Genomic DNA, 12,306 nt, shown 5'->3' on the forward strand with positions numbered 1-12,306 from the left:
CTCTCTGAACCTGCAGACAGGGGAGCATATTCCTGGCAGATGAGGGAACTGAACAGGCGCCTTACCCCTGGAGGACCCAGTGATGGATTCTAGCAAGAGAGGGTTAAGTTAGGGAAGGTATCTGGTAGGAGGTTCTGCTTTACCTAAGGAGGTGTGGAAGGTCAGAGTCAGAGCCTACCCAGGATTAAACATCCAGTAAGCAGTCTTGAGCCTTTTGTAGCTCTTTGTGGAGATGAAACATGTTCAGAATTCAGGGTTTTGTTTTATTTTTTTCTGCCAGATTTAAAAAAAAAAAGAGATCCTGAGAAGTAGGTGCTGCCCCTGCCTTCGATTCATCCAGATGGACACACTGGGAAGCTCCTGAAGGTCAAGTCTGTATTAACAGGCCCCTGTTAACTAAAGAGAGGATAGGCCAGCTAAAAAGCCTCCAAACTTGAAGCAGGATCCCACTCGCTATGGAAAAATTACTTGGCTAGGGTGTCTAGATTGCTCTGTGTCTTGGGTGTACATGGAGAATGTATTTTTGTTTATTTGCTTTTTGGCCACACAGCACCTCTTGTGGGATCCTAGTTCCCTGACGAAGGATCGAACCTGGGCCCTCAGCAGTAAAAGCACAGAATCCTAACCACTGGACTGCCAGGGAATTCCTTCACGGAGAATATGATCCCCAGCCCCCACATTCACATCTAGGATGAACATCAAATTCACACAGGGAATTGTTGAGATTGTGTGTAAATTTGAGCTTGCTTTGTTTTGTATTGTAAATTGTCTTACTGGGTGCTTTCTGACATTTTGCTATGAACTTCTAACTTGCTTCTAAATTGCTGAATGCTACACTTTCCTGACTATTCTAGTTTTCTCTGAAATGCACAGGAGATGTCTGTAGGTTTGGCAAGCCTCTCCTCACCCTCTTCTCTGCACTCTTATTCCAAAGGTATGCGTTCAGTATTTAAGAGCCTTTAATCATCTTCCCTCTTAGCTCCCTTAAGCAGACTTGTGCTCACACTTTTAATGAAGGTAAAACAGTTGTGGTTTTAATCAGCTCATTTAGAAGACCATATCTATCCTTAACCTTTGTCATATATTCCCCCAAAGCTCAACATTTCTTCCAAACTTTGATAATGTTATTTTTGTAAACACATGCCAAGTCTGTGAATCAGGGCTTTTTTAAAATTCTAAACTTGTTTTTCAGATGTACCAGTATGAGAATTGTGGGTGCGGGAAGCAGCATCAGAAACTGAAGGGTTAGGACTTCCCTGGTGGTCCAGTGGTTAAAACTGTGCTACCACTGCAGGAGGCCTGGGTTCGATTCCTGGTCAGGGAACTAAGATCCCACGTGCCACACAGTCAACCCCCCAAAACAACAACAAAAACACCAAAATGAACCAAAAATACCTAATGAGCAAGGAACCTTTATCAGTTCAGTGTCAGTTCGGTTGCTTAGTTGTATCCGACTCTTTGCGACCCCATGAACCGCAGCACACCAGGCTTCCCTGTCCATCACCAACTCCCGGAGTTCACCCAAACTCATGTCCATTGAATCGGTGATGCCATCCAGCCATCTCATCCTCTGTCGTCCCCTTCTCCTCCTGCCCCTAATCCTTCCCAGCATCAGAGTCTTTTCCAATGAGTCAACTCTTCGCATGAGGCGGCCAGAGTACTGGAATTTCAGCTTTAGCGTCATTCCTTCCAAAGAACACCCAGGGCTGATCTCCTTTAGAATGGACTGGTTGGATCTCCTTGCAGTCCAAGGGACTCTCAAGAGTCTTCTCCAACACCACAGTTCAAAAGCATCAATTCTTCGGTGCTCAGCTTTCTTCACATTCCAACTCTCACATCCATACATGCCTACTGGAAACACCATAGCCTTGATGAGACAGACCTTTGTTGGCAAAGTAATGTCTCTGCTTTTTACTATGCTGTCTAGGTTGGTCATAACTTTCCTTCCAAGGAGTAAGTCTTTTAATTTCATGGCTGCAATCACCTTCATAGCAGCTCTGAATGCAGACCTTCAGTACTCTTCCATATGAGAGAGAAGTCAACTTTATTAAAAAAAAAAAAGAGACTGAAGGACTGGAAACTAGAGTTGGGGACATTATTTGGAACACTCAGAATAAAAATTCTTTCATTTTTAAAAATACAAGTACTGTTTTGAGCATCTACTATTCTTCTAGGCGCTGATGACACAGCAGTGAATAAAACAGACAAAATCGTTGCCCTTAGGAAGCTTAAGTTCTAGTAGGAGACAGATCTAAACCAAATTAAGGAAAATACAGTAAGGATGGAGTATAGGGAGTGTTTGGTCACTGGTTTATAAAGATGGACTTGAAACAGTCTTGAAGGAGGTAGACTAGGGTTCTGTGCTAACATCTGGAGGAAAGAGAGTCCCAGGCACAGGCAACAGCAGCAGGTGTACAGGCTCCCGGAGGGAGCATCCCTAGAGAGAATGAATAACCAGGAGAATCTGGCTGGAGCACCAGAAGAAGGCAGGGAGTGGGGGAAGGGGGGCAGTAGGTCTTTTAGACCCTTGTCAATACTGTAGCTGCCAGTGGCTTTTAGTGTGATGAGTGGAAAGCCAGAGTAGGGTTTCAAACAAAGAAGGGACAGTGGCTTATTTAACAAAACTACTCTGGCTGGTGGGTTGAGAAGGGAAGGGGACAGGTGTAGAAGAGGATAGAACAGTGAGGAGGCCCTTGCAGTTATATCTATTAGAAATTAATAAAAATTTTACAGAAAGGAAAATGTGCTTGCAGCATAGAAAAAACAATTATTTTTTGGATGTTTAAGTTCCAAGAAAAAAAACCAATTTGGCTACTCTGTTTCCTCCAGATACAGAGGGGCTTGGGAGTCCTTGGTCTTCAGATTTTTTTTTTCTCCTGAGCCACCAATGAACCTAGCAGGGTTTGGTCAGTGTGTTTAAGAATGAGCCTTTATGGGTCTGCTTAGGATGTCCGTCCCGTTCCATTTCCCAGATTTGCCCAAGTGCCTACTAGGAATAGATTCCTGTGTCCTACCCATCCAGTAAGTATGGAATGGGGCCAGGGAATATATTTTTTCAGTAAGAAATTGAAGGGATTCTTATAACTTGGAAGATGGGGAACTGCCCCACCTCCCGAACACCTTTTTGGGTTTGCAGCGTACCTGGAAAGCATTGCAGGGATCCCGTGCTACCGGCAGGTGGCGCTACCTGACCGTGAGCTGCAGAGGGCATCTGTCCCTTATGGATAGGCGAGCGGCTCCAGCGGAGCGCGTAGGTGTGGTGTTGGGGCCCACCAGCCACCGCTCATCCCGAGCGGAGAGGCGTGCAGGAGTAAAGAAGCGGGGCGCAGCAGGTAGCTTGGCTTCATTTTAGGCTAATGTGCATCTTGAGTCAGGAAGGTGCAGCCCTCTCTGCACGGGCACTGAGCACGCGGGAGCCGGCAGCGTGGCCCGGCGAGAGCCGGCAGCCTCGGGCCACAGAACATCAGTCCAGCGGGCCACCCTAGGGACAGGAGTACTACCGAGGCCCCTCCGGGCCGTCAGACTCGCAGAAGGCCCCCGTGCATTGGCAGCCGGGACGGGGGGCTCCGCCCCTTTTCATACGGCTCTCATCTGTGACTGGCTCTTGGGCCCGAGCTGGCCACACCTCCTCCCCTCGCACATACACAAGAGTCACGCGCCTTTCAGTTGGAAACTTGGAGTGCAGAGGAGGACGCTGTCTCTCGTCTCCCCACCCACTTATCTTGCCATTGGCTCGCGGCTCCGCTCACAGCCACGCCCCCATTCCAGCCCCCTGGCTGGGAAGGCGGGCACCTACTGGTGATTGGCTGGTCGGCCTGCCTCTCGCAGGAGCCGCTGGCACTCCCCCCACCCTCTCCCCCCTCCCGCTAGCCTCCAGGTCTCGGTGCTGGCCCAGGCCGAGTCAGTGTCAGTCAGGGAGGCGGGTTGCTGAGCAGTGGGTTCGAACACTGCATTGCAATCTCGCCCCAGGGCCAGTGCCTGCGCTCGCGCCGCCGGCTGAGAAGGATGAAGCTGCAGCTGGAGCAGCCACCCTATGATTGGCTGTGGCGCTTGTGAACCCGAAGTAAAGATGGCGGGCGGGCAGGCAGCCGCCGCACTGCCCTCTTGGAAGATGGCGGCGCGCCGCAGCCTCAGCGCCCGCGGCCGGGGGCTCCTGCAGGCGGCGGGGCGGCTGCTGCCGTTGCTACTGCTGAGCTGCTGCTGCGGCGCGGGCGGCTGCACGGCGGTGGGCGAGAACGAAGAGACGGTGATCATCGGGTTGCGGCTGGAGGACACAAACGACGTGTCGTTCATGGAAGGGGGGGCGCTGCGGGTGAGCGAGCGGACCCGGGTCAAGCTGCGGGTGTACGGGCAGAACATCAACAACGAGACATGGTCCCGCATTGCTTTCACAGAGCACGAGCGGCGGCGCCACAGCCCCGGCGAGCGCGGGCTGGGGGGCCCCGCGCCGCCGGAGCCGGACAGCGGCCCCCAGCGCTGCGGCATCCGCACATCAGATATCATCATCTTGCCCCATATCATTCTGAACCGCCGTACATCGGGCATCATTGAGATAGAGATCAAACCGCTGCGCAAGATGGAGAAGAGCAAGTCCTATTACCTGTGCACGTCGCTCTCCACGCCAGCCCTAGGCGCCGGCGGCTCGGGGTCCGCGGGTAGCGCCGTCGGGGGCAAGGGCGGCTCCGGGGTGGCCGGGCTCCCGCCGCCCCCGTGGGCCGAGACCACCTGGATTTATCACGATGGCGAGGATACCAAGATGATCGTGGGGGAGGAAAAGAAGTTCCTGCTGCCCTTCTGGCTGCAGGTGATCTTCATTTCGCTGCTCCTCTGCCTGTCGGGCATGTTCAGCGGCCTCAACCTTGGACTCATGGCCCTAGACCCGATGGAGCTGCGCATTGTGCAGAACTGCGGCACCGAGAAGGAGAAGAATTACGCCAAGCGCATCGAGCCCGTGCGCAGGCAGGGCAACTACCTGCTGTGCTCGCTGCTGCTGGGCAACGTGCTGGTCAACACCACGCTCACCATCCTGCTCGACGACATCGCTGGCTCAGGCCTGGTGGCGGTGGTGGTCTCCACCATCGGCATCGTCATCTTTGGGGAGATCGTGCCCCAGGCCATCTGCTCCCGGCACGGCCTGGCTGTGGGAGCCAACACCATCTTCCTCACCAAGTTTTTCATGATGATGACCTTTCCCGCTTCTTACCCGGTCAGCAAGCTGCTGGACTGCGTTCTGGGCCAGGAGATAGGCACCGTCTATAACCGGGAAAAGCTGCTGGAGATGCTCCGGGTCACAGACCCCTACAATGACCTCGTAAAGGAGGAGCTGAATATCATCCAAGGGGCGCTGGAGCTCCGCACCAAGACGGTGGAGGACGTGATGACTCCCCTCCGGGACTGTTTCATGATCACCGGCGAAGCCATTCTGGACTTCAACACCATGTCGGAGATCATGGAGAGCGGCTACACTCGCATTCCAGTATTTGAGGGGGAACGCTCCAACATCGTGGACCTCCTCTTCGTCAAAGACTTGGCCTTCGTGGATCCAGATGACTGTACTCCCCTGAAAACCATCACGAAATTTTATAACCACCCCTTGCACTTTGTTTTCAATGACACCAAGTTGGACGCTATGCTGGAAGAATTTAAGAAAGGTGGGAAAATTTTGGTATCCTTTCATTGGCTTCCTCTTTCTCACTCCATCCTCCTCCCTACTTGAGTCCTCTACCCTCAGACCAACCCCCCAAGGCGAGTTGACCGGAATTTCTCCTCTCTTTTAATTGTAAAGTTGAAAGGGTGGCATGGATTTGAGGGTGGATTGAACTAGTAAGCGCTTCTAGGTTCTTTAAAACCACAAGACTGCCCTGGCTTGCTTCCTTCCCTATCAAAGCAGGCTTCCTATTTTCTGGTACTTCCTATTTTCATGGTACTCTTACCCCCTGCACTCTGGCCTTGAGAAATCTGCTGCATTCATTGCGGGATTCTGAGTGGGTAGATGAAAAAAGGGACCCGCTGATGCCATGCTGTGCCATTTGGTTGCTATGTACTAAACTCAGGCATTTGGAGAACGTTTAAATGGCTTTTCTAAACCCAGAGCAATCAGTTGATATTTCCGAGATTGGAAGTGCATTTTCAGTTGCTTCAGTTCCTGGTTGTCTGGTGACCTGTGGGAGAGATTAGGGCCTGCTTTTGAGAATAGGGTATGGGATAAGCCAGATATCACTAAAGAAAATAACTCATTTAGTTGACTTGCCTTAGCTGGAAAAGAGATGTTTTGTTGTTGTTGTTGTTTTTTAAACTAAAGCTATTTGTTAATATATAACTTGGAAAGACTAGAGATAAGTTAACCTTTTATGAGGCTCTATATTGCTTAGCTTTCTTCACTGGTTGTTTACATTTATCTAACAACAAATAAAATTTCCCAAACCAAGTGTGGTTTTGGCAGAAAGCTTGGATCTTTAACAATGGGATTAATTCTTCTATATGGTTTGTCAGTTTCTTGAGACTTTCTGGTTTAAAAGTGTTCTTTTTAACCTTGATCACCTGGTATGTTAAATGGAAGTATGTCTGCGAGTCATTGTTCACTGTTCCAGGGAGTTTTACCAGGAAAGAGAAGTACAGAGGGTGGTGTGCTCACCTTTCTTGCATAGTGGTGTTTTCTGTTTGTTTTACCATGTAACGAACCGGCAACTCATACTGTTATCACTGAAATTCTGACTTTAAAAATGTTTCCAGTAAGTAGCTAGCTTTGTTAGTTGAAAGCCAAGTTTTTGATACTGAGTTTTTAAATTGTTATGATGTGGGTGCATGTTCATGTATTAGAATGTGTATGTAACCTTTTAATGAACCAGTAGTCCTCAAAACTAACTTGTCCTTCTTCCAGTAGAATTTTGATCGCTGAGAGTGGTCTCTCCACTGAAGAAGGCCAGGTGTAAGTCGTGAGGGCTCAATGGATGTGATGATATGAACATAGATTATGCAGTTGTCCTAAATCCATTTTCCTCCCTGAACGCTGTCCTCTCTGGAACAGGATCACACTGCAGTAATTTTCAGATAGAGCAGAATGCGCTTCAGAGATGGGGTAATTTGCATTTAAAAGCAGAAGGAGATTCTTCTGGATTCTTAAACAGTAAAAAGAAAATGTCCATTATCTCTAAGTGACAGAGCTTCTTTGGAGATGGCATTATTCTTTCACTACTAAACTGTTAATTAGAGCATCTAACCAGTCTCTTTTTTCATTTTGCAGTAGAATGTGGAATACAGAAAAATGTCTTGAAATGCTTGAAAATGGCTTTGAAATACTTTATTTTCCTTATGTTGCTAAATTTCCCAATATTGGTAGAGATAATATATTCTATTTTTTTTATTATTCAGAATTTTTGCATATCTGCTGATGGATTGGTAGCACTGGTGTGTACTCCCTGCTGAAATCTTCTCTTCACTTCTGTATCTTTTATTTTCTTTCTTTGAGAATTTAGTTCCGCCCCTTGCCACTCATTAATCCTGCCCCTCTCTCAAAATCTCAAGATTTGGATTATTTTGAAATTTGGTTTTGATTGTCCTTGAACAGTTTTCCTCTGAATGATTTATTTTTACTAGGAACTTTTCCCTTTCCCCAAATTACCTCTCACAGTACTTTCTTTGAAATATATCCTTTAAATTGATTGAATTGATAATATTTTCCTGTGAATTAAAAAAAAAGATAATGCACAAGATTTTATTTTTATCTGTAACCAGGATAATGTATTCAGTTAAGAAGACAGTATAAATTTAAGGTGCATTCATGCTAGTAGCTTATTTGGAAGAGTGGGCAATGACAGTTGGTTGCAAATGGGAAATTTAAGCCATGATCTTAAAAGGCTAGAGTGGGTGCTTGTTGATTAAACTGTCGAAATAATTGATTTTTCGCCTTCCTTTCCTTGATTTTTTTTTTTGGAATGAGTGTGGCCGTTTTAACCATACTAATAGCTGCATTATTTCTTTTTTTGGCTCAGAGGTTAAAGCGTCTGCCTCCAATTTGGGAGACCCGGGTTCGATCCCTGGGTCGGGAATATCCCCTGGAGAAGGAAATGGCAATCCACTCCAGTATTCTTGCCTGGAGAATCCCATGGATGGAGAAGCCTAGTAGGTTACAGTCCACGGGGTCGCAAAGAGTCGGACACGACTGAGCGACTTCACCTCACCTCACCTCTGTGTTAGTTAAAATATTTCATCTGATTTTTCTTTCCTTCTTCATTTTCTGATTCAGTTATGAAGTAATGTGAACAGTCAACCTGCCACTGTTTTTCTCCATTGAATAATGCTTTATGGGATGGTTTGAAGACTTTTACTTCTTCTCTTTTCTTTTTTCTCCTAGCACCACCAAATACAACTCCCCCACACAGGTTAGACCCTTAATCCATATCTGATTGAAAATTATCCTTCCTAATTAAAAATGTCTACACTGAAGCCTTTCCTGGATATTGGTCTGCACCATTAGCCTCAGTTATTCATTACTAAGGAAGGGCAAAGTTTCTGTAATGTGGAAAGAAATGAAAAGCTACCTTTATGTAGGGGCTTCCCAGGTGGCTCAGTGGTAAAGAATCCTACCTGCCAATGCAAGAGATGCGGGTTCAATTCCTGGTGTCGGGAAGAGCCCATGGAGAAGGAAATGGCAGCCCATTCCAGTATTCTTTTTCGGGAAATCTCATAGACAGAGAAGCCTGTTGGGCTATAGTCCATGGGGTCGCAGAAGAGTCAGACATGACTAAGCGACTAAAACAACAACCACCTTTCTGTGTTATGTAGTATATGTAAATAATCTTCTTTCTAATGATTAGAAGTTTTTGTCTGGCTTTGGTGCTAGTGGTAAAAAACACGCCTGCCAATGCAGGAGACATAAGAGACAGGTTTTCGATCCGTGGGTGGAGAAGATTCCCTGGAGGAGGGCATGGCAACCCACTCCAGTATTCTTGCCTGGAAAATCCCGTGGACAGAGGAGCCTGGCAGGCTACACTCCATAGGGTTACAAAGAGTCGGACAGGACTGAAGCACCTTAGCATGCGTGCAGGCCTGGCTACCAGGAAACTCATAGCTTTCCTTGAGGTTAGAAGACAGTAATTATGCTAATTTTGCAGTTAGCTCATTATTATTACTTATTTGCTCTCTGCAAGGTGCAGGGCTTAGTGCTTTACATGAATCACCTTGTTTAAGTCTTCTGATAACTGATTGAGGTGGCATCTCCATTTTACAGATGAGGAAATTGAGGCATAGGTGAAATGATGTGTTCAAGGTCATTGAGTAATTTGTTGTTTTGGGGTTGGTGTGACAACCAGACCCATACTCTTAATCATTCTATTATGCTGATCCCTTGATCTCGATTTTACATTTTGATTTTAATTGAGCGTGAGGTTTGATCAAATCATTGCCTCAGGGCTTGTTGAAAGCAACAGACACAGAAATGTATTTAAACATTAAACACCGCCTTAAACCAGTGCTTTTGTGGTGTCATAGCTAACAGCTGGTGTCCCCACTTTTGCCGTTAAAGTAAGTCAATTTCTGATGTGTATGATCTTAAATCCAAACAATTCTGTTTGCAGTATTGTAGGTCAAGACTCACTTTGATAATGTTTTGGGCTAACACTGTGTTGTAGTCAGCTGCCACTGTAGTGGCTTACTCTAACCACTGACTAGTAGCTAATATATGCAGTCCTGTTTCACTCTTAGTCTCACATCTGTTTGTGTTGCAGGGCTAACTCAAACCCAGTTTTGTGTTTTAATCTTGATTTTATTTACACTTTTTGTAGTCACTTTTGTGATAATTGTTTGCCATCGAGCCTCCTGTACAGCCCTGCCCACCACCTCCCTACCCCGTGTGCCACACCATCAGCCTTTCTGTTTGTAAGCTTTATAGTTACTTATAAATCTAAAAAAGAGAATAAAAGTAAACCCCACTAGTGGATTACGAGAATTTTAGAAAAATCACCTAAAGCAAAGTAGTGTAGAGGAAGGAAAAGTTAAAGGTTGCTACCTTCGTGAGCAGAAAGTGCCCTGGAGGCTCTTGCTATACCTGGCAAAACCTAACTGAAGTCTGTGGGCTCTGAGCCACCTAGTTTGTTTTGCTTCCTTTTGTTTCTTTTAGCTTTGTAACAGCTGTATTCCAGTATTGCGGAGCACGCTGACTTATAGCCGCTGCAGACTTTGCCGGACTATTTCTTTAGTTTTTTTAAAAACTCGAAACAGGTAAACTCATCAGATACTGTTCTTTAAGGGAAGAATGCAGTGTGTAATTTTCACTTAAACATTAGGAGTACAAGTTCTCCCTTCCTGTAACACAAGTCTTTCCGTATTAATGTGCTGAGAGCTTAATATTGAAAATTTTTTCCTCACCAAATACAGTGTTCCATTTGCCTAGAATCTAGGAGGATGTTTTTATTGATATTTAAAGGTGTGAATGGTGTCGGGGTGAAGGGGTGGGGGTGGATGTATTTGTTTTTTTGATCTTGTAGGTTTATTAATTCTTTGCAAATTAATGTGAAAACGTGATACTAGTATAATTTTGCACATTTTTAGAACATAATTTTGAAACATCCAGATAGTATAGAATCCGAGCTGGAAGACAGGCAACAGCTCATGATCATGTGGTCCAGTTTGTGAAGCTTACCAAGTGATGAGACTGACTTGGATTACTTACTAAGAATTACTTCCTAAGCCTCACTAAGAGACCCCCTGAACTAGAGTCTCTAGGGAAGGGGCTTTGGACTCGACACTGTTAACAGTTACTGTGAGGTAGTTCTTGTGATGAGGTGAGTTTAGGAAACTTTGGTCTAGTCAACCTCTTAACCATTGGTCTAGTGAGCCTTTCTCGAGCAGGAGAGAATGAGGAGAGAAAGCTAAGTGACTTGTGTAGGGCTACCCACCTAACCAGTAGCATCAATAGCCTTAGAACCTGACTCTAGCATGGAGGTCTTTCCATTCCAACAAGCAGGCCTTCTGGTTCCAAGTTCAGGGTTCAGTTCAGTTCAGTTCAGTCGCTCAGTCGTGTCTGACTCTTTGCGACCCCATGAATCGCAGCACTCTAGGCCTCCCTGTCCATCAACTCCCAGAGTTCACTCAGACTCGCGTCCATCGAGTCCGTGATGCCATCCAGCCATCTCATCCTCTGTCGTCCTCTTCTCCTCCTGCCCCCAATCCCTCCCAGCATCAGAGTCTTTTCCAATGAGTCAGATCTTCTCATGAGGTGGCCAAAGTATTGGAGTTTCAGCTTTAGCATCATTCCTTCCAAAGAAATCCCAGGGTTGATCTCCTTCAGAATGGACTGGTTGGATCTCCTTGCAGTCCAAGGGACTCTCAAGAGTCTTCTCCAACACCACAGTTCAAAAGCATCAATTCTTCAGCACTCAGCCTTCTTCACAGTAAACAAATATTCAGCTTTGCCATTGGTTTTTATTTGCCTTGTGATTTTGATATCAATATTTTTGATATCTGGCATTCAAGTCATCTTTGACAGGCATTTTGTTACATAGAAAATGAGTCTGGATGTGTGACCTCATTTTCTTTTAGATTTTTTTGTTTTGTTTTGTTTTTGAGTTTTTCTCCTCTGCTAAGATTAGGCTATGAGCATGTTTTATGAAATGGGTGTTGATATCTAGATTGAAGCCTTAGGTAGTTAAGTGTAGACTATTTCTTTTTCTTTTGAGTTGACTAACTTGTTTGAGGTATCCCTGAGTGATTTTGTTGTTGTTATTGTTTCTTCTGTGAGAGTAGTGAAGATTGGATTTGGGACTATGGGATGAAACTTCTTTGATTCTTTTAATTTTTGTTCAAGGTGCCCGTCTGTGACGTTTCCATTGAAATAGCCATTAAAGCATTTGAAGCATGTGTCCCATTCATGCATTTGTGCGTTCCCCATTTCAGGTTTTTTATCATGTCAACAAAATTCTTACAGAGGATCCAGTCTGAATTTTGAAGGTTATTTGTGTTAGTATCGCTGAAGCCTTTTAGGTCAAGACATGCCATAGATCAATACCAGGTCTGACTTAGTATTACATGGATGAAATAGGAAAGGATCTTGTTCTCCTTTTTCTCTTGGTTTTTATCATTCCAAACCAGTACCATACTATGAGGTAGTGGTTAATTTTAATTATTAGCAGCCCTAAACACAAGTTAAAATCTTATCAACCAGGAAAATGTATGAAATAGACTAAGCCAACATAATATTTTATGATTTTATTTGCTCTTGAACTGCTTCAACTTTTAAGAGCAAACCTCTGGACTTGAATTAGATGTTTACAGTACTTTAGTTACATATAAATTAGTATATTTCTTTCT

The 12,306-nt window shown here is 45.4% G+C and overlaps 1 protein-coding gene across 2 annotated transcripts in view; it reads left to right on the forward strand.

Annotated features, from left to right (window-relative positions):
* Positions 1–3,603: 3,603 nt before the first annotated feature.
* Positions 3,604–12,306, forward strand: part of CNNM2 (cyclin and CBS domain divalent metal cation transport mediator 2) — a 175,681-nt gene continuing 166,978 nt past the window's right edge. The window contains exon 1 of one of the 2 annotated variants that reach the window (XM_040254324.1): positions 3,604–5,651. In XM_040254324.1, coding sequence (XP_040110258.1) covers positions 4,034–5,651 — 1,618 coding nt within the window. In that variant the 5' untranslated portion in view covers positions 3,604–4,033. The remainder of the gene's footprint in view (positions 5,652–12,306) is intronic. The other variant, XM_040254325.1, reaches the window with a different exon arrangement.

The sequence above is a fragment of the Oryx dammah genome, unplaced genomic scaffold (genome assembly GCF_014754425.2).
Source record: "Oryx dammah isolate SB20612 unplaced genomic scaffold, SCBI_Odam_1.1 HiC_scaffold_14, whole genome shotgun sequence".
In the NCBI taxonomy this organism is placed as follows: Eukaryota; Metazoa; Chordata; class Mammalia; order Artiodactyla; family Bovidae; genus Oryx; species Oryx dammah.